The sequence below is a fragment of the Leptonychotes weddellii genome, chromosome 4, assembly GCF_054177405.1.
Source record: "Leptonychotes weddellii isolate Sample4059 chromosome 4, ASM5417740v2, whole genome shotgun sequence".
In the NCBI taxonomy this organism is placed as follows: domain Eukaryota; kingdom Metazoa; phylum Chordata; class Mammalia; order Carnivora; family Phocidae; genus Leptonychotes; species Leptonychotes weddellii.
Window position 1 is genome coordinate 84815168 of NC_138372.1, and position 20715 is coordinate 84835882.

General features: G+C 57.9%; 2 protein-coding genes and 1 long non-coding RNA gene across 10 annotated transcripts in view; 2 read left to right on the forward strand and 1 right to left on the reverse strand.

The window, feature by feature from the left end:
- The window catches only part of SLC6A17 (solute carrier family 6 member 17), a 49277-nt gene extending 39239 nt beyond the window's left edge, over window positions 1-10038 (forward strand). For both annotated transcript variants that reach the window (XM_081815620.1, XM_081815621.1), the window contains 6 exons: window positions 809-1050; window positions 1320-1512; window positions 3006-3198; window positions 3708-3867; window positions 5488-5650; window positions 6084-10038. In XM_081815620.1, the coding sequence (XP_081671746.1) occupies window positions 809-1050; window positions 1320-1512; window positions 3006-3198; window positions 3708-3867; window positions 5488-5650; window positions 6084-6452 (1320 nt within the window). In that variant the 3' untranslated portion in view covers window positions 6453-10038. The remainder of the gene's footprint in view (window positions 1-808; window positions 1051-1319; window positions 1513-3005; window positions 3199-3707; window positions 3868-5487; window positions 5651-6083) is intronic.
- Window positions 10039-16309: 6271 nt separating this feature from the next.
- Window positions 16310-18784, reverse strand: LOC145720856 (uncharacterized). The gene is made up of 2 exons (XR_014144078.1): window positions 18695-18784; window positions 16310-17011 (listed from the first exon to the last, which is right to left on the reverse strand). It is a non-coding gene; the product is annotated as an uncharacterized LOC145720856 (long non-coding RNA).
- Window positions 18785-18877: 93 nt separating this feature from the next.
- KCNC4 (potassium voltage-gated channel subfamily C member 4) overlaps window positions 18878-20715 on the forward strand; it is a 39979-nt gene continuing 38141 nt past the window's right edge. For all 7 annotated transcript variants that reach the window (XM_081815622.1, XM_081815624.1, XM_081815628.1 and 4 more), the window contains exon 1: window positions 18878-20003. In XM_081815622.1, the coding sequence (XP_081671748.1) occupies window positions 19326-20003 (678 nt within the window). In that variant the 5' untranslated portion in view covers window positions 18878-19325. The remainder of the gene's footprint in view (window positions 20004-20715) is intronic.

Genomic DNA, 20715 nt, shown 5'->3' on the forward strand with positions numbered 1-20715 from the left:
CTATTTAAAGATGGGAGTCAGGTTTAGACCTGGGTCTGTCCAACTCAACAGCCCCGTGCTGGGTCCAAGCCACGGTCCCTTGAGGAGCAAACAGTAAAAGGAAAATGGATACGAAAAGCACTTTGGGAATTGCCCCCTGCCCTCTACATGCTGGTGTAGCTCAGGGTTCTGTCAGGTCTGAGGGCACGTGGAGGGTCAGGCAGGGGTTTCCCCTCTCCAGGAAGTGTCTGGGTTCTGTGTTTTAAGTTGGGTGGGTGGGAGGGGGGAAGGGTCCTTCTGTGATCTGGAGTATGTCGATGTGTATGAATGAACATTGGTCCCTTTTTTTTTTTTCTGGGGAAAGGGAGATCAGGTGGGCAGGAGGGAGAAGTTGGTGTCCTTTCTCATGGTTTGAAGTGGAGGAGGTTATCAGGGAAATATCGGTGTTCTTAGTTCTCTGGTACTGTTGTGCAGGCTGTACACTGCACAACTCTAGGAGGCACCATTCAAGTGAATGGCACTCCCTGGAGTTGTGCGCCATGCCTCATACCTAATGGCCCTGAAGCTATTCCTCAGTATAACAGCTCCAAGGTAAGCAAAGGTGGCACTTAAAATTGACTGAGAAGTTACTGAGTAAGCACATAGCATTTATTTGATCTTAAGCCTCACAATCATCCTCTGAAGCCGATACTCTCGTTCCCCATGTTCTGCACGTGGGGACTAGGGGGGGACGCCCAAGTTCACACAGCCCCAGCTTTCCCACTCTGCCATGCGGAAAGGGGTGTTGTGGGAAACCATCATCTGTGTGTCTCTGGTCCTCCCCCCACAGCTGGACAAGATGCTGGACCCCCAGGTGTGGCGGGAGGCGGCCACCCAGGTCTTCTTCGCCCTGGGGCTGGGCTTTGGGGGTGTCATCGCCTTCTCCAGCTACAACAAGCAAGACAACAACTGCCACTTCGACGCTGCGCTGGTGTCCTTCATTAATTTCTTCACCTCGGTGCTGGCCACCCTCGTGGTGTTTGCCGTGCTGGGCTTCAAGGCCAACATCATGAACGAGAAGTGTGTGGTCGAGTAGGTGGCGTCTCTCCTCCTGTCCGTCTTGCCCAGGCGGGGGGTGACCTAGAGTCCCAGAGTCCCTGTCCCCCTCACCCCCGGGGGTGGTGGAGCTCTCTCTGTTCCCGGCCCCTGGATCCCAGGCTCAGTGTCAGAGATGTCTCTGTCAATGGCCCATGGCGGGCAGGCGGAAGAGGGGGGGTGTCCTGCCTGGGTGTCTGGGAGGCGCCTCCAGGACCGTGCCCACCCCTGCCTTTGTACCTGGCCCTCTCTGCTTTGTGCTGCAGGAATGCCGAGAAAATCCTGGGGTACCTCCACACCAATGTCCTGAGCCGGGACCTCATCCCTCCCCACGTCAACTTCTCGCACCTGACTGCCAAGGACTACACGGAGATGTACAAAGTCATCAGGGCCGTGAAGGAGGACCACTTCGCATCCCTGGGCCTTGACCCCTGCCTTCTGGAGGACGAGCTGGACAAGGTGTGGGACAGGCTGCCCTTTCCGGGGTGGGCAGGAAGGCAGACGTGGGAGCGTGGGACCCAGAGACGGGCCTTGGGTGGCTGGGGCTCGCATACAGGCCTCAGAAGGCCCCCAGGGACGCATTCACTTGCTTGAGAAACAGGGACCTGCTATGTATCCAGGGAGGGAGAGAAGAAAGGGATCAGCCAAACCCCTGCCCGGAGGTAGGTTGTCTGGACGAGGAGATAAGGCAGACGCGCCTATCACAGAAATCACAGGAATTCTACAGAATGACTTTCAGATTCATTGAATGGGTTTCTGTGTGTGTGTGTGTGGGGGGGGGGTCGCTGCCATTTGTAAGGCCCTTGCGACTGTGCTTTGTACGTAGCTCACAGAAAATAAGCATTTTCGTTAGTGTTTGCCTCTGTTGTCTACCCCCTTTGGCCCTCAGGACAGTGCTATGAATTGAGCATTAATATTGTCCCCTGCTCTAGAGCTGTGTAGCCGGTAAGTTGGGAGCGTTCCCGAGGCCTCACAGCTAGTAAGGGGAGCCAGCGTTCTGATCTTCATGCTCTGAGTCACCCCTTGCTGCTTCTGTTCCCTCCTCCCACTGTCCGCCCTGCAGCTCCCACTGCCACGATGACTTAGCCCCTGGGGTAGAGCACGGGGTACTGCACCCGCATTAATGCTCAGGCCCAGGGGTGGACACCGTGCTTCTAGTCCCATTTGCACAGCTGGGAGTTTTCAGAGTGACTGTTCTGTTAGAGGGGGTAACAGGAGAGAGACATGCCCACAGGGTCTTGGGACCCAAACGGTGCCAAGGCTTCCATGGGGCAGAGCCAGCTCCCTTGATCCCAGGCCAACCCTGCCCTTCTTCAGCGGAGAAGTGATGTCAGTGGGCAGCGTGTGGTCACTTGCCCCATGAGCAGGGGCCCAAGCATTAACACAGTGGCTCTCTCTCTTGGCTACCCATCAGAGTCACCTGGGAACTTAATAAAACCCAGATACCCAGCTCTACCCCCAGACCAATCAAATCACTGTCTCCAGGGTGAGACCCAGGCATTGGTGTTTTAAGGCTCCAATGTGGTTCCATTAGGCAGCTGAGGCTGAGCCCACTCTATGGAAGTCTGGAGCTCAGGGCTGGGAGCTCCCATAGTTGTGACTGGAGCAATCAGGGAAGACTTCCTAGAGGAGGAAGGTCTCAAGCTGGGCGTCTTTCTAAATGTGAGCATCTTCATCTGAATCACCTGGGGTTGCTGTACAACTCGTAGCTTCCAGATCCCACAGGTGAACTTTTAAATCGGTATCTTACTCCCTGGGGTAGGACGGATTCTGACACTCACCCAAGTTTGAGACCCACCGGTCAAAAGGCAAGAGGATTTTGGTGAGGGCACGGATTCCTGTGAAAGAGAGAAGAGTTATTCTTAAAGCCCCAGGGGCAAAGATAAGGAGGCAAGGGGCTCCCAGGAGTGGTGTGGGCCTCACTGAGCCCTCGCCCTCCACCCCACCCTCAGTCCGTGCAGGGCACAGGGCTGGCCTTCATCGCCTTCACGGAGGCCATGACGCACTTCCCCGCCTCCCCGTTCTGGTCTGTCATGTTCTTCCTGATGCTCATCAACCTGGGCCTGGGCAGTATGATTGGGACCATGGCTGGCATCACCACACCCATCATCGACACCTTCAAGGTGCCCAAGGAGATGTTCACAGGTAACTCCTCCTGGCAGCCGCCCCTGGCCTGCTGGGCTGCCCTCAGGGACGACAATCAGGACACTCCTCTGACTTTAGACAGACTCCATACTGAGAAGGCTCCCTGCTGCCCCCACTGGGATGCAGTTGGAGCCCGGCTTCTCTCCCCAGAGAAGAGCACTCAAGGGCCAGGAGAAGGCTGTCTGGGTGTCTGGGCCAAACCTGAGCTAGGGGGCGGCCTCTTCCTCGGGTCATTTGCTTCTGTCTCTGAGGGCCTGCTGAATCCTCTTGGGCAGGGGTGTCCTCCCCCATGCTGGCCTGCATCCCGTTCCATCTCTGTCACTCCCGGCCCTGGGCTGCTCCTCTCCTAAAGGAGTGGGAGCTCAGAACCTCAGCATCTGGATCCCTCCCCCCTTGAAGGCCTTCTGGGAGGAGGGGTGGGAAGGGAGGGGCCTGGGTGCCCCCCAAGCCCCCCGGGCCCTGCTTACCCTGCACCTGTGCCCCCACACTGGCCTCTCGGCTCTCTGTAGTGGGCTGCTGTGTCTTTGCATTCTTCGTGGGGCTGTTGTTCGTCCAGCGCTCCGGAAACTACTTTGTCACTATGTTTGATGACTACTCGGCCACCCTGCCGCTTACTGTCATCGTCATCCTTGAGAACATTGCTGTGGCCTGGATCTATGGAACCAAGAAGTAAGGGGGACATGGGGAAGGGGTTGGATGGGAAGAGGGGTCTGTCCTCTTCCGACCCCCTGGAGAGTGCCGTGTTCCCTGGGCTGCTTCTGAGAATGTCAGAGCTGAAAGTGCCCTTAGAGATCATTAGGAAAAAATGAGACTCAGAGAGAGGACATGACTGCCCAAGGCCACGTGGCTGGTGAGAGGCAGAGCCAGGCTGAGCACGTGAGCCTCCTGGGTTCAGGTCCTGGCATTACCCTAAACTGCCTTAAGTTAGCCCCGAACCTGACAACCAACTCTTTAGAGTTCTGTTAACTTTCTTAAGCACTGAGTGAGTATACAGGAGGCCCCCGCTGTCAAGGAGTTCTTGAACTTCAGCAGCCCGAGGCAGTTTTCAGGTGATCGACATAGGGGTGTGCGATGAGATGTGGTTAGGGCCCGAAGTGTGGGGCCAGGTGGGGTAAGGGCAGGCAGCGGTAAGGAAGGATTGGGTCTCATGGCCTGAGCCTAGGGCAGAGCCACACTCTCTGTCAGCCCCTAGCCTCGTTCCTCATTTAACAAATCTGTGAGCCTGGGAAGTCCCAGGGCCAGGCCCCTCCCACTCTCTCTGCAAGGCCGGGGGCTCCCTTGATGTCTGGACGGGGTCTTGGAATCAGGCTCTCTCACGGCCCTGCTACAGCCATGTCCTTCTTACAAGAATGTGGGTGGGGACGTGGTGAGACGGGAGAAGCCCTGGGAGCCAGGGCTGGAAGGGGCCCTGACTCTTCTGCAGTCTGGTGAAGCCCCGTGTGCCTTCGCAGAATATTGTTTAAGTGGACAAAATAAAATATATAGGATTATATAGGAAATGAATTAAATTGAAAAATAGCAAAAATACAATTTAAAATCTGATACAGTAATATATGTGCAGTTTTTTTTATGAATGTGTGTTATTTTTTACTGCATTAAGTCAGAAGATCTTGCTAGGGTAATCATAATGGTAATTGCGAAATAGTGAGGAATATAAATGATGTTTGTAGGTAGGCTCAGTTGTAATGTGAGAGGGAGATATCTTGTCATTTAATCAATTGGTGACGAAGTCTCAGGTACTGCTAATACCCCTGTGGTTGCTTGCATTTACAACAGAAAGAAACGCAAGATTTCAGTTAGGTGTTATTCAAGTAGAGATGATTTTTTTCTTATGACATTCATATACACAGCCTGCAGCTATGGTCATCCCCCCCACAGAGCGGGAGGTTAGAAACCCCCAAGTCAGGGCCCCTGGACACTAGGGACGTGCACGTCAGCTCGTTTCCAGCAGGGGGCGCCTAGGGCCAGGCCAGTGTGAGTGGGGCTGGGCGCCTGGTGAACGCAGAAGTCCTTGGTGCCGGTCCGCCTGCCCGGCATGTCCCGTGGACTATAACATATCCCTGGGCGGGGTGTGACGTGAGGTATTCAGAGGAAGTTAGCAGGGGACACCAGAGCCTGCCCAGCCAGCTGGGCCACCGAATAATAAACTGGGAGCCCTGAATGTGAAGAATGGAAGAGCCTGGGAGGGAGGGACTAGTGGTCAGTGAAGTCTTCCTGGAGGAGGCAGTTGTGGGGGAGTGCTCAGGCGCGGTGGGGATGCCAACGCTGGGCCCTCTGTGCACCTGGCAGGTTCATGCAGGAGCTGACGGAGATGCTGGGCTTCCGGCCCTATCGCTTCTACTTCTACATGTGGAAGTTCGTGTCTCCCCTGTGTATGGCTGTGCTCACCACGGCCAGCATCATCCAGCTGGGGGTCACGCCCCCGGGGTACAGTGCCTGGATCAAGGAGGAGGTGAGGGGGGACCTGAAAGCAACAGGCAATAGAGAGAAATCCTCATAGGCTGCTGTGTGCCAGGCCCTGCCAGGGCCTCTCTTTTTACAACAGCCCAGAGAGAGAGGAAGCATTATCCCCTAGCGCACATGGGGAGACTGAGGCTCAGAAAGGTTGACATACTTGCCCAGTTCTCACCCATGTTCTCTCTCCGTGTCTGTGGGGCAGAATCACCCACCCATTTTACAGATGTAGAAACTGAGACCCAGGGGAGCTCAGGCCCTTGACCAAGGGGACCAGTTAACTCAAGTAGCAACCCTGATGGCCTCCATCTCTGCTGGTGCCTGGCCAGGATGGTGGGTCGGGGGCGGGGAGAGGGCAGGAAGAGACGGGCCTGGAGGTCCCGGGAGGGTGAGCTTGTCACAGCCCTCACCCGCGTCCCCCCCCCCACTAGGCTGCAGAGCGCTACCTGTACTTTCCCAACTGGGCCATGGCGCTCCTGATCACCCTCATCGTTGTGGCGACCCTGCCCATCCCTGTGGTGTTCATCCTTCGGCACTTCCACCTGCTCTCCGACGGCTCCAACACCCTCTCCGTGTCCTACAAGAAGGGCCGCATGATGAAGGACATCTCCAACCTGGAGGAGAACGACGAGACCCGCTTCATCCTCAGCAAGGTGCCCAGCGAGGCGCCGTCCCCCATGCCCACCCACCGCTCCTACCTGGGGCCCGGCAGCACGTCCCCCCTGGAGACCGGCGGCAACCCCAACGGACGCTATGGGAGCAGCTACCTCCTGGCTGGCACCCCTGAGTCGGAGCTGTGACCACCACCCCGCCCTGCCCACCTCTCCCCCCTCACACCCATCCAGCCCGCTCGTCCCAGCCTGGCCTCTCTTTCTAGGCTAGGCCCTCTGCCCAAGGAGAGGGGGTCTGCCCTGCCTCATCCCCCACCCCAGTCCCAGCCAGCTTCCCCCTACACCTGAGCAGGGGCTGGGAGAGACTCCGCCCCCAGTGCAGGCTCTCAACCCGTCAAACCTGAGATCTTCTCACCAAATTGCAACTAACAAACGGCAACAGTCCAGAAGCCCTGATTCCCAGCACAGGGGAGATGGCGAGTGGCCACTGTAGGGGTCGCTCCCCCCCACCCTCTCTCCCTGTTTCCTGGCACCTGTAGTTCTTAGGTCCTGGGCATCCCTCTGTGCTGCCAGCTGGTGGTGAGGGCACCGGGTGGGGTAGGATGCGGTGTGGGGCATCCCAGAGGCGGACTGATTTAAGGTTGGGGATGGGACGATTGTGCCGGGACTCAGGGCTCAGACTTGGGATGGAATCTTGTAGAAGTCCCCAAGTTCTGTTTTTCGAGACAGCTGGTGCACTTTGGCTTGAGCGCCAGCCTTGGCAGCGGGAGGGGGGCTAGGCATGGGTGCCCCTCAGCCTGGGGCTCTGGGGGGAAATCTCCCACGTCCTTGGCCCTGCCTGGGGCAGGGTGTGTCCCGCATCCTGCCTGGGAGAGGATTGCCCGGGACCCTTCCCCACCCCCACTAGGGCTTTGCCTGCCCTCTCCATCCCCAGCCGGGAGCCCACACTAGTGGCCTGTGCCTCCTTCCTCGAGAGAGGAGGGGACAGTACACAGAGAGGTTTCCAGAGCACACCTGATGGTTCACAGCACAATTCAGATGGTTTGGAGCACAATTGTGAAGCACACTCCCTCTCTCACCTGGGGCTCAACTTTCTCGCTAGTGGCAGCTTCACTCCTGGAATGGGGAGTCTCTGGAGTTCAGGGGCTCGTACCCAGGAAACCTCACACCTGGGGAAAGACGGATAATTTCACTGCCCCTTTGGGCTGCCGCTCACTCTCCTTGTGCAAGCCCAGCCCGTGTGGTGTGCCCGTCGTGTGCAAATAACCTCGGGAACCTTCCCCCAAGATGCCCAGCCCGTGGTGGGGAGGGCACACAGGCAGTGCTGTGGACACTGGAGGCTGCCGAGAGGAAGGGCCGGGCTGGGCACCCCCAGCACCCCCACCCACCCTGACCTGAGGCCTTCCCCGGAAGAGGGCTGCCCTCAGAGTGCAGGCTGGGAGGATCAGAGCCCGGCTGGAGAATCCTGTCTGCAGAGCGATGGATGGACTGGTGCATGGATGGATGCATGGGTGCGCGGTTGTGGATGGATGGCCAGCAGGCAGGCAGGCAGGCCGGGCCAGCAGAACTCCATCTGTGAGACCTGTGGTGGGCAGAGCATCAGGCCACAGTGCTAGGCCTGGGCACCTTCGCGGAAGGTCCTGAGTTCCTCTCGTGTTCTCAGCACGGGGAGGGACAGATGAGGCCCGGGGTTCCCTCCTTCATCCCTTAGCCCCTTGCTCCCCCTCCCCCCCACCTTGCCTGGGGGTCCATCCTCCCACCCTGCCGTTTTCTTGACTCATTCCTTCCTCCATATCCGCTCCCGTTTCCAGCCCTCCGGCCACACCTGTCCTTTCTGAGTGTGAGGGGAGAAGGAGGCCCACATCTCCCCAAAGACATGAGCCTTTGGGGCACAACATCCCGCCTTAGGCACCCTCACCTAACACCTCCTACCTGGCCCCCTGCCTAATCCCAGCAGATTTAGCAACAGGAAAAGCAATGCCCCAGGAGAGACTCTCTACTATATATACTCTTCTATATATTCTATTTCTATTGTACATTCAATCTGTACATGTGGGTGTAAATGCTGTTAACTGACAAACCCAATATTATACTGTGGCTGGTGGACTATTTTCATCCTCAGTGCTGTACAGATCTATTTTCATTGTATATTTGATATATTTTTAATTTTGTAGCGTGTGGCTGGGCCAGGCCCCAGCCTGCCAGCCTGCACCAGGGCGGCTGAGCCGGGCCATCGGCTTGGTTCATAGAGGCTGGGTAATGCTTGCAGCCTTTTGCCGTAGGCCAGGCCCTGTCCTGGCTGTGTCTCTGCTGTGTTAGACATAGGGCCTGGAGCTTAGTGTGTGCGCGTGCGCGTGTGTATGTGTGTGGCGTGTGCATGGTGATTTGTGATCCCCAGTGTTCACCGTGTTCCTAAAGACCACACTGCCCTCCCCCCGCCCTGGCCGCCATCTTCTCCTCTCAGCTCTGTCAGGCAAGGCCTCGGGGCAGGGTGCTGTGGGGAAAGGCAGGTGTTTCTTGCTGGTGACTCATTGCCTTCATACCACTGGGCTTGCCAGAAACAGGGAAGGAGGGGCTTTGGAGGGGGGGAAGCCCCTACATTTATTTTCTAGTCAACCTCTTGCTGTTCCACTGGACTCAAGGGCTCTTCATCCTGAGGAAAAGCACAGGGTTTCTTAAGATGGTGAGACCCCAGGAGAGCAGCTCACAGCACGTCTGTCCCGCATTTGTCCTTGAGACGGTTCTGAGAGTGTTCTGAAAGGAACAGCTGCTCTTCCCCTGTGCTTCTGACTCATACTCCTCTCCTCACTCCTCAGGGGAGCCGGAAGCGGGGAGAGGCCAGGGGGGAGTCAAGAACAGGTGGGGCATCTGATGAGGTACAATCCAGCCCCAGATTCCCCAGAGGAGCAGAAGGGGGCCGTAGAGGGGCAGGCCCCCACATCCCTGTACAGGGTCCCCATCCCTTACTGGCTTTGGTGCTGTCCATGCAGTGCCCACAGGGGACAGCGGACTCAGGGCAGGGCAGGGCAGGGCAGGGCGTGCCCGAAAGAGTCCCCTGGTCCCCCGCCCTGCCTGTCCTCCAGCCCCAATCACCAGCTTCTTGCTCAGGGAGCCCTCTCCACTGAGGCAGCATGAAGCCTGAGATCCAGATGGGGATGGACAGGGAGGGCACTCTAGTTGATACCAGCAAGGTTGGCTTTGGCCCTCCAGCAATAAATCTGAGGGGACTTGCACTTTCCTAGTGCCAGGAGAAGAATTCCCGAGTCACCTGCCAGAGGCTGAGGCTGGGGGGCTAGAAGCCGCGTGGTGCCAGGCCCTGAGCAGGCCTGCAGTATTATGGGCAGGGGGCTCCCCTTCTGCTCCTCCTCACAGCTGCATCCCCCTCCCCCACCCCAGAGTACTCCCATGGTGGAAAAGAGAAGAGACAACAGGTTGGAACACACCTGACTCCCTGAGCATCCACTAGGCCCTGAAACTGGGGGCCTGCTGCCCCCTCACTGGAGCCTGATGACTGGGGTTGGGGAAGAAGGGCCCAGGGTCCCTCCTCACCCCGAGCACTGCTTTGTACAGACCCAAGCACACACAGCAGGTATCCCTTTTGGTTCTGGTGCAAGTTCAGAACAATTCAAATCCATGTGCCCCATGACTGGCCAGAGCCCTGGGTCAAGACCACTCAGCCCAGGGGAGGGGACGAGGCATTGTCACTCCCAGATCCCCTCCTTCCTCTCTTCACCTGCTGCCCATGGTGTACAATAAAGTGTGTGTTCTTACCTAACCCCTCTTGCCTTTCTGATCTGCCCCAGGCTCAGGGAGAGGGGATGGGGAAGCCAGAGATCCCAGCAGAAGCTCCGGGGGACAAACATGGATGGGATGGGGCAGGGAGGACTGCAGTGAGGTTGTGGGTGCTGGCTGGCTGGGGAGTTCGGGGACAATGAGGAGGGATGCATGTTTATTTTCCTAAGAATCATCCTGGGTGTTGAACAACACGCACGCTTGTGGCAGGCCTTCTTGGGGTCCAAGTCATCCGCACACAAAATCTCATGTGAACAGCTTCGGGGGGAGGCGTTTTGTGCTCCGGGTTTTCCCAAGTGTGGAGAATGAGGCTCTGTCTGACATGAGGATGGTGTTTGGTGTCCACTTATGGGGAAACTCTACCTAAGTGCCAGGAAGAGCCATACCTGTCATTCTGCAAGGCGGGGGCAGGTGGAAACTCACCTCAGGGGAGAGCTGGGGGCTGGGAGATAGGAGAGGGATGGCAGGGGGCTCGAGGGGTCACGGGGAGCAAGCCACACTCTAAGTTCTGATCTTTTGCAAACTTCAGTGGAAGGTAAGGCCCCCCTACCGCACCCCACTCCAGTCTGCAATGCTGCTTCCTCACCTCCTGCACACACAGCCAAGGCCCCCCAATGAGCCCTCCATGTCCTTCTCCTGCCTTAGAAGAAAACAGTATCATTCCAGAAATAGCCACCAGATGGCAGGAGAACCTTTCCCTCCAGATCTTAGATCCCCTACCCTCCTCCCTAACACCAGCACTTCCGCCTTTGTGGGTTAGTCTGTTCATTGAAGGAACATTTATTAAGCATCCACAGTGACAGGTCCTGTGCCAACGATGGATGCACAAAGATGAGTAAATCAACCTCTGTTGTCCTGAGTTTTCTGAAGGGAACACCTCTCCCCACCACCCCCAGACTCCAAATCCCCCCACGTACCTCTCAGTCGAGAAAGTCCCCATGCTGAAAATGTCCCTCTTTGTAAATTCATTCAATCCTTTCGTTGAAGGGAGTGTTTTTGGTTGAAATGTCTACCCCCTCCCCCCGCCAGGAGGCACACTTAGAGCCACTAAGAAGCAGTGGCTTTGAAGGAGCTATGGAGTCCGACTTTACAAGTTCAAGTTCAAATGCCAGATGGGCCTCCCGCCTTCCAGGAGACCTAGGGCAAGTTATTTAATCCCTCTGAGTTTAAATGTCCTAGTCTGTAAAATAGGTATAATGAATGAATTGGATGAGATTATGCATGTTGCCCCCATGGGGTATCAAGTTACCCCAAATCTTAGTGGCTTAAAGCAACCATTTTATTATATCTCATGGTTTTTGAGGTGAGGGATTCAGGCAGGGCTTGTCTGAGTGACTCTTCTGGTGGCAACCGAGGTCACTCAGCGGTGTTAAACTGCAGAGAAGCTGGTGTGGAGAGCCCAAGGCAGCCTTACTCACGTCCATCCCAATGGCTGACACCTCAGTACGAATGGCGGGCAGACTGGGCTCAGCTGGGAATGTCACCAGAAGAGGGTCTATACCTGGCTTCTCCAGCATAGTGCATCTCTGGGTGGCCAGACTTCTTAAGTGATGGCTCAGGGTACCCAGAGAGGCCGTTTTAAGAGACAGAGTAGGAACTGCCAATTTCTTAAGGTGAGGGCCTGGAAAATGACACAATGTCACTTCTGTTGTTTTCTGTGATCACAGCATCTGCCCAGAGTTAATAGGAGGGCATACAGACCCCACTTGCCGATGGGAAGGGGACCAAAGAATTTGTGGCTCCCCATGTCACGGGCTCATCGCAGGGTGCTAGGGATCTGCAACCATTGGCACCTGGGTGGGAGCGTCCTCCTTGGGGGAATATCAACTTACAGACACAAAACTGGGGCACAGAACAGGTTCGTTCTGACGGGGAGGTGAGTGGCTGAGCTGGGGCTATGGGTAGAGAGAGCAGACAGGGAGGAAGACATGTGGGAGACATGAGAAGAGCCCCTTCTGCCTTGGGTTTGCCTGAGGCAGGTGGCATGCTTCGGTTTGAATCATGGCTTGGTCACCAACTGTATGACCTTGGGCAAGTCACAAGCCTCTGGACCGCCATTTCTAGTTTGTAAATGGAGGAGGACAATCAAATTGCTGTGAGGGAAAAATGAACTCCTTCTGGAATACCTCCTAGAATACAGTGTAGAATCCTTTCCATACTGAAATACAACAGGTACTCATTAAATAGTTGCTTCCTTCCTTTTTGCAACTGGAGTAAGTCCGTGGGACCCGTCTCATTCTGGGGGTCCCATCACCCATGCCATGAGCCATTCTCGCAGAGCCATTCAGAAAGGATGGTTTCAGCCCCAAAACCAAAGAAACCAAGAAAGGCGGGGAGAGAGGGCATTGTTTCCAAGGAAGGGAGTATCACTGATCCTGCACACTGTCCTGCTACCCCCAGCAAACAGCCGCAACCAGCCACACAGCCTCAGTCCACCCATAAGGGCTCGGGCCAGGGTTGAAGGATTCTGCACACCACAGGATGTGGTGGTTTAAAAAAAAATGGCCTCAGAGGGTGCCTGGGTGGCTCAGTTGGTTAAGCGTCTGCCTTTGGCTCAGGTCATGATCCCGGGGTCCTGGGACGGAGCCCCGCATCAAGCCCCACATCAAGCCCCACATTGGGCTCCCTGCTCAGTGGGGAACCTGCTTCTCCCTCTCCCTCTGCCTCCTCCCCCCCTGCTTGTGCGCTCTCTCGTGCACTCTTTCTCTCTGTCAAATAAATAAAATCTTTTTTTTTAAAAAATGGCCCCAATCCTTTAATACTTCAAGTGGAGTCTATGCTCCTCCCCTTGAACCTGGATGAGTAAATGTTTCCTTTGACCCACGGAGTACAGCGGAAGTGATGCTGTATGGCTTCTGAGGCTCGCTTAAGAAGGCCATGCCACTTCTACCTGGCATTCTAGGGATAGTGGTTCTGGGGGAACCCAGCCGCCACATAGGAAGTCCAACTGCCCCGAGACTGCAGGTGCTAGAGGAGCCGTGTGTTTGTAGGTGCTTCTGCTGCCAGGTGCGGCTGAACTCCCAGCTGACAGCCGCCATCACCTGCGGGCCCTGGGAACACGGCACAGTGAACATGAGCTTGAGAGGTCTGCAGCCCGCGTGGACTGCAGCTGCATGAGGGACCCCAAGCGAGAATTGTCCAACCGAGCCCTTCTGACCTGCTGACCCTTAGTATCCTAAGCAAAATAAAATGCTCGTCATATGGACCCCACTAAATTTGGGGAGTAATTTGCTTCAAAGTGATAGTAACCAGAACACGAAGCCTACGGACGATCTGGCCCAACTTCCTTCTACAACAATTGGAGAAACTGAGGCCCAGGGAGGGGAAGAGATCTACCCAGAATTCTGACAAGCAAACAGGGGAAAAACCAGGGCTGCTGCCTGGGTTTCTTGACTCCCAGTCTAGGCAATGCAAGTTCTGACAGGGAGGGCTTCTACCCTCCCCCCACCTTATCCCACCTCACTAGTTCCATGCATCGAGCATGAACTGAGTGTTCTGAGTCCTAAGGATTGTGCTAAGCATTGGGAATATACAAATAAGGATCAGGCAGGGGCCTCTGCCTCGTACAGGTAGTCATAATCTGACTTGGAGCGTCCCGCCACTGTCATTACCCACTGGTGCCAGGCACACAGGTGCATTCTTCACTGACATTGTCCTACGTGGGAGGAAACCCGGGAAATGGGGAGAAGACTATATCTGTCACTCAACCACAAACCATTATTAAGATTACCCCATGCCAGCGACAGTGCCAGATACAGAGCGGAAAGACTCAGTGGAGATCCACCTTGCGGCTCCCTGGGTCAAAGCTGGCTGGCTTCTGGGTCTCTCTGTTCTTCCCAGGGCTGGCCCAAGCAGGGAAGGGTCCCTGGGCTTCCTGAGCATCCAAGAGGAGCCAGGGTTGGGTCTGGCTCTCCAGACAACGGCTTCCCCTTTCCCCAGGACACTGCTGGAGGGGGCTGGGACCGTCAGAACCAATTAAGCACTCTAATGGAATGAACCAGTTTTGCTGGAATTTAGCCAGGTGGGAGGAATCTGTACTTTTCTAGATGGAGAAATGCCGAGTGCCAAGAAGTCTTGCCAGCTGGACCCTGAGTTAGTGTGTGTGTGCGCGCGTGCATGCTATCTCTAGATGCAGACTGGGTCTCTATCCCAGCAGCCTTGAGTAAAGAGGGCTCTGGGGGGGTCCATTTAGCTGGTCCTGGTCCTGTGACTCCCATGAATACAGTTCTACAGGCAGAGGCCACGTGGGACCCCATATCATTCTCTACCCTTGGTCCAACCATAGGCCCAGCTCAGTCTCCCAGAGCTCACTGCTGCTCCTTAGGCCTGAAATCTCTCAAGGAGAATGTACCTGGGAGCTGGCACTCCACTCCCTGCCAGCCCTCTGACTCCGAGTCCATGATTTATGAGGCTCTGAGTCTTGGCCAGGCCTGAGCTTGTGGCCTGCACCCTTCTGGTCCTTTCTCTTTAAGAGCTGGGACATCAGAGTCCATCTCCTGAGTTCCCCAGAGCCCCACATACCCTTCCCTAGGATTTTTCAGAGCCACCCAACCCTGCCTTCTGCCCCTGTGCAGAACCATTACAGTGGACCTCCACAAGGCCCCGAGGGCTGTCCTCCATGCTGGGCTTTCCCCAGGCCCCTCCTGGGAAGGCTCTTGGCATTTGATTTGGAGCCTGTTAGTCTCTGCAGGCTGCCTGCAGGTGGGGGTGGGAGGCAGGGTTCAATGGACTGATAAGCAAAACAGGAGCCTTCCAGCCTCCTCTGGCTCTCTTCTTTAGGGCCTCTATGAGAGGGAGGGAAAGGCTCTATCACCTTCCCCCCAGTGATGATGGTTGATAAAACAATTCAATTAATTGGTCTGGGGAGCAAGGCAGGCTGGGAAAGGATGCTGGCTCCTTGACCTGGGCCTCAGGGAGGAGGGGTCAGTCCCTGGCCAGAGCTCCGAATGCCAAAAGGGCTCCGGAGATGTGAATATCAATGGGGAGGTCCTTGCTTGATAGGTGTGGGACTCGCTGCTAGGCCCGGAACCCCTCAAAACAAGTAGAGTCCAGAGCAGGAAGATGGAGAGGAGGGCAGTAGGGCAAGGGCAAGGGCAAATGGCTTTGATGTCAGGCTCTCCAGCTTTGGGTGGGCAGGGCCGGCCTCAGCTCTCAGAGACCAAGGAAGGGCCTTATTTGAGGGGCTTGCCAGCCCGTCAGTGTCACTCTGGGAGCAAACGTTGCCCTCTTTTCCCACGCTTGTGCCCCACCTTTTATTCCTGGTGAGGGGAACCACTGTGGCTGCCACTTTAGTGTGGACTAGTGCCCAGACAGATGTTCTTTTCTGACTGCGAGACAAAACCACGGGGCCCTGGGAAGGAACGTGGAGAAAAGGTGACAATGGAGGGAAAGAGGCTTGTGGAATTAGGAGTTTCCAACTGTGGCTATTTCACAGCCTTGCTTAAGCCTGCCAGTTATCGGGGTTGGAGGAGTGGGAAAAGGCAAGAACAGACAGAGTCCCCGATGGGAGAAGTAGGCTGGGAACTGACAGGAAGCCCAGAATCTGCTGTCACCCCAAGCCTATAACCCCCTTTCTCCTTATCCCCACAGCCCAGAGTGGAGGTGAAGTCTGGAGCAGGGATTCCTAGTACCACCAGGGGGCAACACCCATCCACCCAGAGTAGGCTGTCCACAGGGCAGGCTGGGCAGGGGGCTCTCTACTCTGTCCTGGGCTCTGTACTTTGGGGAAATAGCGTGACCCCATACACGCAGAACTAATGGAGATGAGGCTTCTGATGCCAGCTGCAACTGAAGGCCCCAGAAAATTCCAGAAAGGCCAGGTGACAGGTTAGCTCAGAGCTCTAGGATAAAACCTTCAGCAAGTGGTGAGGACTTCTCTGGAGGCTTCTGTCCTGAGGCTGAGCTCCCATCTTCAGGAGCTGGTCAGTGCACTGAGTCAGAGACCCTCCCACCTCCTGCACTTTGACTCACTGCCTCTCCCAGGCTGGGCCTTCTGTTTTCCCTGGCTCTTCCTGGGTTCCCCTACCCAAACCCAGCTTTTTGATGCCCCCACCCCTGCCCAGGCCTTCTATTTGCCTGGTAGCTTTCTCCCTCCACCCATCTCCCCACATACTTATCACCATCCACAAACACTGCAGAAGGGAAGCACCAAGAGAGCAGACATCTGCTGGGATCTGGGGGGCTGGGGGGGAGGTAGAGAGGGGAGGGTTGTTTGATTCATTGATTTCCAGTGCCTGAACAGCTTATGGCACATAGTAGGTACTCAAGAAATATTTACTGGAGGAACAAATGACTCAGGTATGGGATGCTAGGATTTTTTTTTTTCCATTCCTCCCACCCCACTCCCATCAATTTCTCCCTCTTCTTAGAATGACTGAGTTCAGCCAGCCTGAAAAATGCAAAGTGGGGGAGACCCCAAGGGAGTCTGCCAGGACACACCCAGATAGCATGTTAAAGCCACTCATCACAGTCAAAATCCTTGCTATGGCTCTTCCTTTCTCACTCTAGCTTCTGGCCAGTCCCGGGTCTTCTCTTCCCAGTCACACTTGGGGTATTTCTTCTTTGCTGCAGCAAAATCAAAGCCAGCCAAACTCTGAAATGCAGACATTAGGGAGTGGACACAAAAGAGGTGTCAACAAATGTGTGTTTCTGGCTGCAGTCCAAGATGGTACCCACCTTCTCTGCATATTAGTACGGATTATCAAAGACCACGGTCCCTTTGGTTTTCTGACCTCATTAATGAGACTTTTGCTGACAATCCTTCGCATTTGCATTGAGCTTTTAACTTTTCCTCGGAGCACACCCAGGCCCTTGTCTTGTTTTCCCAGTTTAGCCAGGTACTGCCTGATCTGGAAGTTGGATGGTGCACAGGTGTCCAGACCAGGTGTCCATCGCCTTGCATTTCTGCCTTAAAATCCTCCTTATGTCATCCGGATGGACATGGAGGCTGCCTCAAGCTGTAAAAAAAAAAAAGAGAGAGAGAATTAACTTAAAGATGTAGAAGAGGCTCTGGACTCAAAAGCAAATAAAAAAAATGAATCTGGAAATTGCTCTTGGGATGAGGCCAGTAAGATCGGGCTGGAGCCTAATGTTTTGGGTATGGCAGCTTCTCAATCACTTAGCAAACAGGTTCTCAGAGGCAGGCACCGTGGGAGCTATCAAGATGAAAAAGCAGTGCGGTCTGGAAGACCTCAGGGCCAGAGAGGGGAGAGGAGACAAACTGCAATGAGTAAAACAACACAGAACCAGAAGGGGGTCGCAAGGCAGGACGCAGGCACGTGCTTCCAGGGCAACGAGGAGCCCCGGCTTTAACCTAATGATCTTTCAGGACCACGCACTCCATCCATCCCCATAGGTGCCAGAGCTCAGGTTTTCCTCCGCCCGGACCAGGAGCCAATTCTCTGCGCAAGGCCCCCAGGTCCCCCATTCCACCGCGGGGGCTCCGGTGACGGTGACAGAGACGGTACGGAGACCACAGGCATCTTGGGCCTAGTTGGGCCTCGGAGGCGCAAGATGGGGGCGGGGTGGTTAGGAAGTCCCAACACGGTGTCTGGGACAGGAGGGGGCAGCCTCCTCCTCGCGACACCATCTCTCCACTCCCTTCCTTCCCTGTCCTCCAGTCCGCCGCAATGCAACCGCAACAACAGTGGGGAGGGGGCGACCAGAGCAGCCAGAAGGAGCGGGCGGGGGTTAGAGGTCAGGGGTCGCGAGCGCTTCGGTGTCACCGGGGCTGCAGTGGGAGGAGCTGCGGGCTCGGGGAAGGCGGGGAGCCGGGCAGAAGGGGGCGGCGGGGGGGGGGCGGCGGGCAGGGACGGTGGCGGAGGCGCGCAGCGGCGGCGCGCCAGGCTGGGCGCTGGCGGCGAGGGGGTTACGCGCCTCGGCTCGGCTCGGCTCGGCTCAGCGGAGGAAGGCTGAGCTCTGCCGCCGGGGCCCTGCAGCGAGCCCGATCGGCCCCGCGCCGCGCCCCGCCCACCCCACCTCACGGAGGGCGCGCCCGGGCGAGGCGGGGCCGGGAGGAAAAGGCGCCACCAGAGAGTGGCATCCGCTACCATCGCCGGAGGGAGATCGAGAGCCCCCTGAGGCCCAGCCCACCGGCGCCAAGGCTCCCCTTTCCTTAGGCCACCTTTCGCCCGCCTCCTGCCGCGAGCCAAGGCCGGCACCCCGCCCGGAGATGGGCAGACGCGCGGATGGCGTGGCTCCCAGCGCCGCCAGATCGCAGGAGCCCGGCGCCGGGGCGCTGCGCTGAAGCTCCCGATCCGCGCAGCCTGGGAAGCCTGCAGGTGTCCTTGGCCGCTCGGCCGCCGGAGCCCAGAACCCCGCGCCCCGGAGCGGCTCCGCCCCCCAGGCTCGGCGCTGCGCAGGACGCCCCGTCTGAGCCCCCCCTCCCCACCCCGCCCCAGCACGGCCCCCGCTGCGCAGCGCCAGCCCAGCGCCGCTCCCAGCCGCTGCCGAGCGGCGGACGCAGGACCGGAGGCTCGCTCCTGCTGGCGCGCTTGTTTTCCTGCGGCCGCCTCGCCCTGCGCAGCCCCCGCCCGCCTGAACGCCGCGCTCCGCTCAGCCCCGCCCGCCTTCCGTGCCCTGCGCTGGATTTATGAATGGGGGGAAGAGGCCACATGCCGCCGCCGCCGCCGCGTGCTGACCGCAAGCACCCCGGGCCCGCGGAGCTCCGGCTGCCGTGAGAGCGTCGGCCCGGCCCCGGCAGCCGCTCCGAGGACTTGTTGCTGCTGCGCTGCCGCCGCCGCCGCCGCGGGGAAGCCGGCCGCTCCCGGGACTCGGCTCGGTCTGCGAGAGCCGGAGGGTGGCCTGCGTGAGTGTGAGCGCGCGCGCGCGCCCCGGACCCTCGCAGTGCGCCTGGACTGTGCGCTAACTCGCCTTTTGGGGGTGACGGGGGGGCGTGTCCAGAGCCCGAGCGTCTGAGTGTCCAGTCCTAGCCGGGGAGGTGTGTGTTTGCCCCTGCCTCCCCGGGTCCCTCGCCTGGGTCCTCGGCTCGCCTTTTCCCTCCTTGCCTCCCTCGCCGGAGCTGCCTGCCCAAACCCCAACCACCTGTGCACCCGAGAAACCCAACTCCTCCTGCTCTGCGCCCCGGGGGGGGGAGAGGCAGGGGCAGGGCCAAGCCGCAGAGGGGGCCGCCGCCGCCTCCTTCTCGCCTCCTCCTCGCCTCCTCCTCGCCTCCTCCTCGCCTCCTCCCTCTCCCCGGTCTGACGCTGCCTCCTCGGGAAGGGTGTTTGGAGGGCAGCGGCCGCCCCAAGCCGAAGCCCCGCAGCGCTTCTTATGATCAGCTCGGTGTGTGTCTCCTCCTACCGTGGGCGCAAGTCGGGGAACAAGCCTCCGTCCAAAACATGTCTGAAGGAGGAGATGGCCAAGGGCGAGGCGTCGGAGAAGATCATCATCAACGTGGGCGGCACGCGACATGAGACCTACCGCAGCACCCTGCGCACCCTACCGGGCACCCGCCTCGCCTGGCTGGCCGATCCCGACGGCGGGGGCCGGCCCGAGTCCGATGGCGGCGGTGCAGGCAGCCGCGGCAGCAGCGGCGGCGGGAGCTGCGAGTTCTTCTTCGACCGGCACCCGGGCGTCTTTGCTTACGTGCTCAACTACTACCGCACGGGCAAGCTGCACTGCCCCGCCGACGTGTGCGGGCCGCTCTTCGAGGAGGAGCTCACCTTCTGGGGCATCGACGAGACCGATGTGGAGCCCTGCTGCTGGATGACCTACCGCCAGCACCGCGACGCCGAAGAGGCGCTCGATATCTTCGAGAGCCCGGACGGAGGCGGCGGTGGCGCGGGGACGGGCGACGAGGCCGGCGACGACGAACGGGAGCTGGCCCTGCAGCGCCTGGGGCCCCACGAGGGAGGTGCGGGCCCCGGCGCCGGGTCCGGGGGCTGCCGTGGCTGGCAGCCCCGCATGTGGGCGCTCTTCGAGGATCCCTACTCCTCCCGGGCGGCCAGGGTGAGTGGCAGGAGCCTGGGTCTCCTCTTGGGTGTGCAAGGGGACCCGTGGCGGTGGGAATAGGGGCCGGCAGGAGCGGGCGGAGACTGATTTACCTTGCCTCTGCCTCCCTCCCAATTCCCTCCGGCTTCCCTGGGCCCACAGGGGACTCACAGCCCGCCCCCCCCCACACACACACCCTCTCTCCTGCACGCCTCATCAGGAGATTGCACACACTTGACTTACTACTTGGACCTCATCCCAGCTGCCTGCTTTGCCGCATCCCCTCCGAGGGAGGGAGTGGGGTACCCTTAGCTGAGCTCTTCCACCCGCTTCTTTATGCGCAGGCCGCCTCTCTTCATTGACCACCCCCCCTCCTCTGCAGGGCCAGCATCCTGGAGAGCTGGAATTAGGCCTCCTGCCGGAGGCAGGCAGGGTTTGGGGGAAGAAAACTGGGTGTGTTAAGCGCCTACTCTGTGGCAGGCCGCTGTATCAGCTCCTTCCATGCATGCCACCTCCTCTGAATGCTGGGGGCAGCTCCCTGTGCTGTGAAGTGTGAGTTTTGTAGAGGGGACACCAGCTTCAGCCCATGGCAGACAGAGCTGGGACCAGAACCCAGGCCTCTCATCCAGGTTTCCGGAGAACCCTTCTTTCAGGGAGATAAGTCAAGATGTCTGCCCCATGCCATGCCCCTAAGGCTTCCTGGTCACCTGGGATGGCCTGGCTTCAGTTC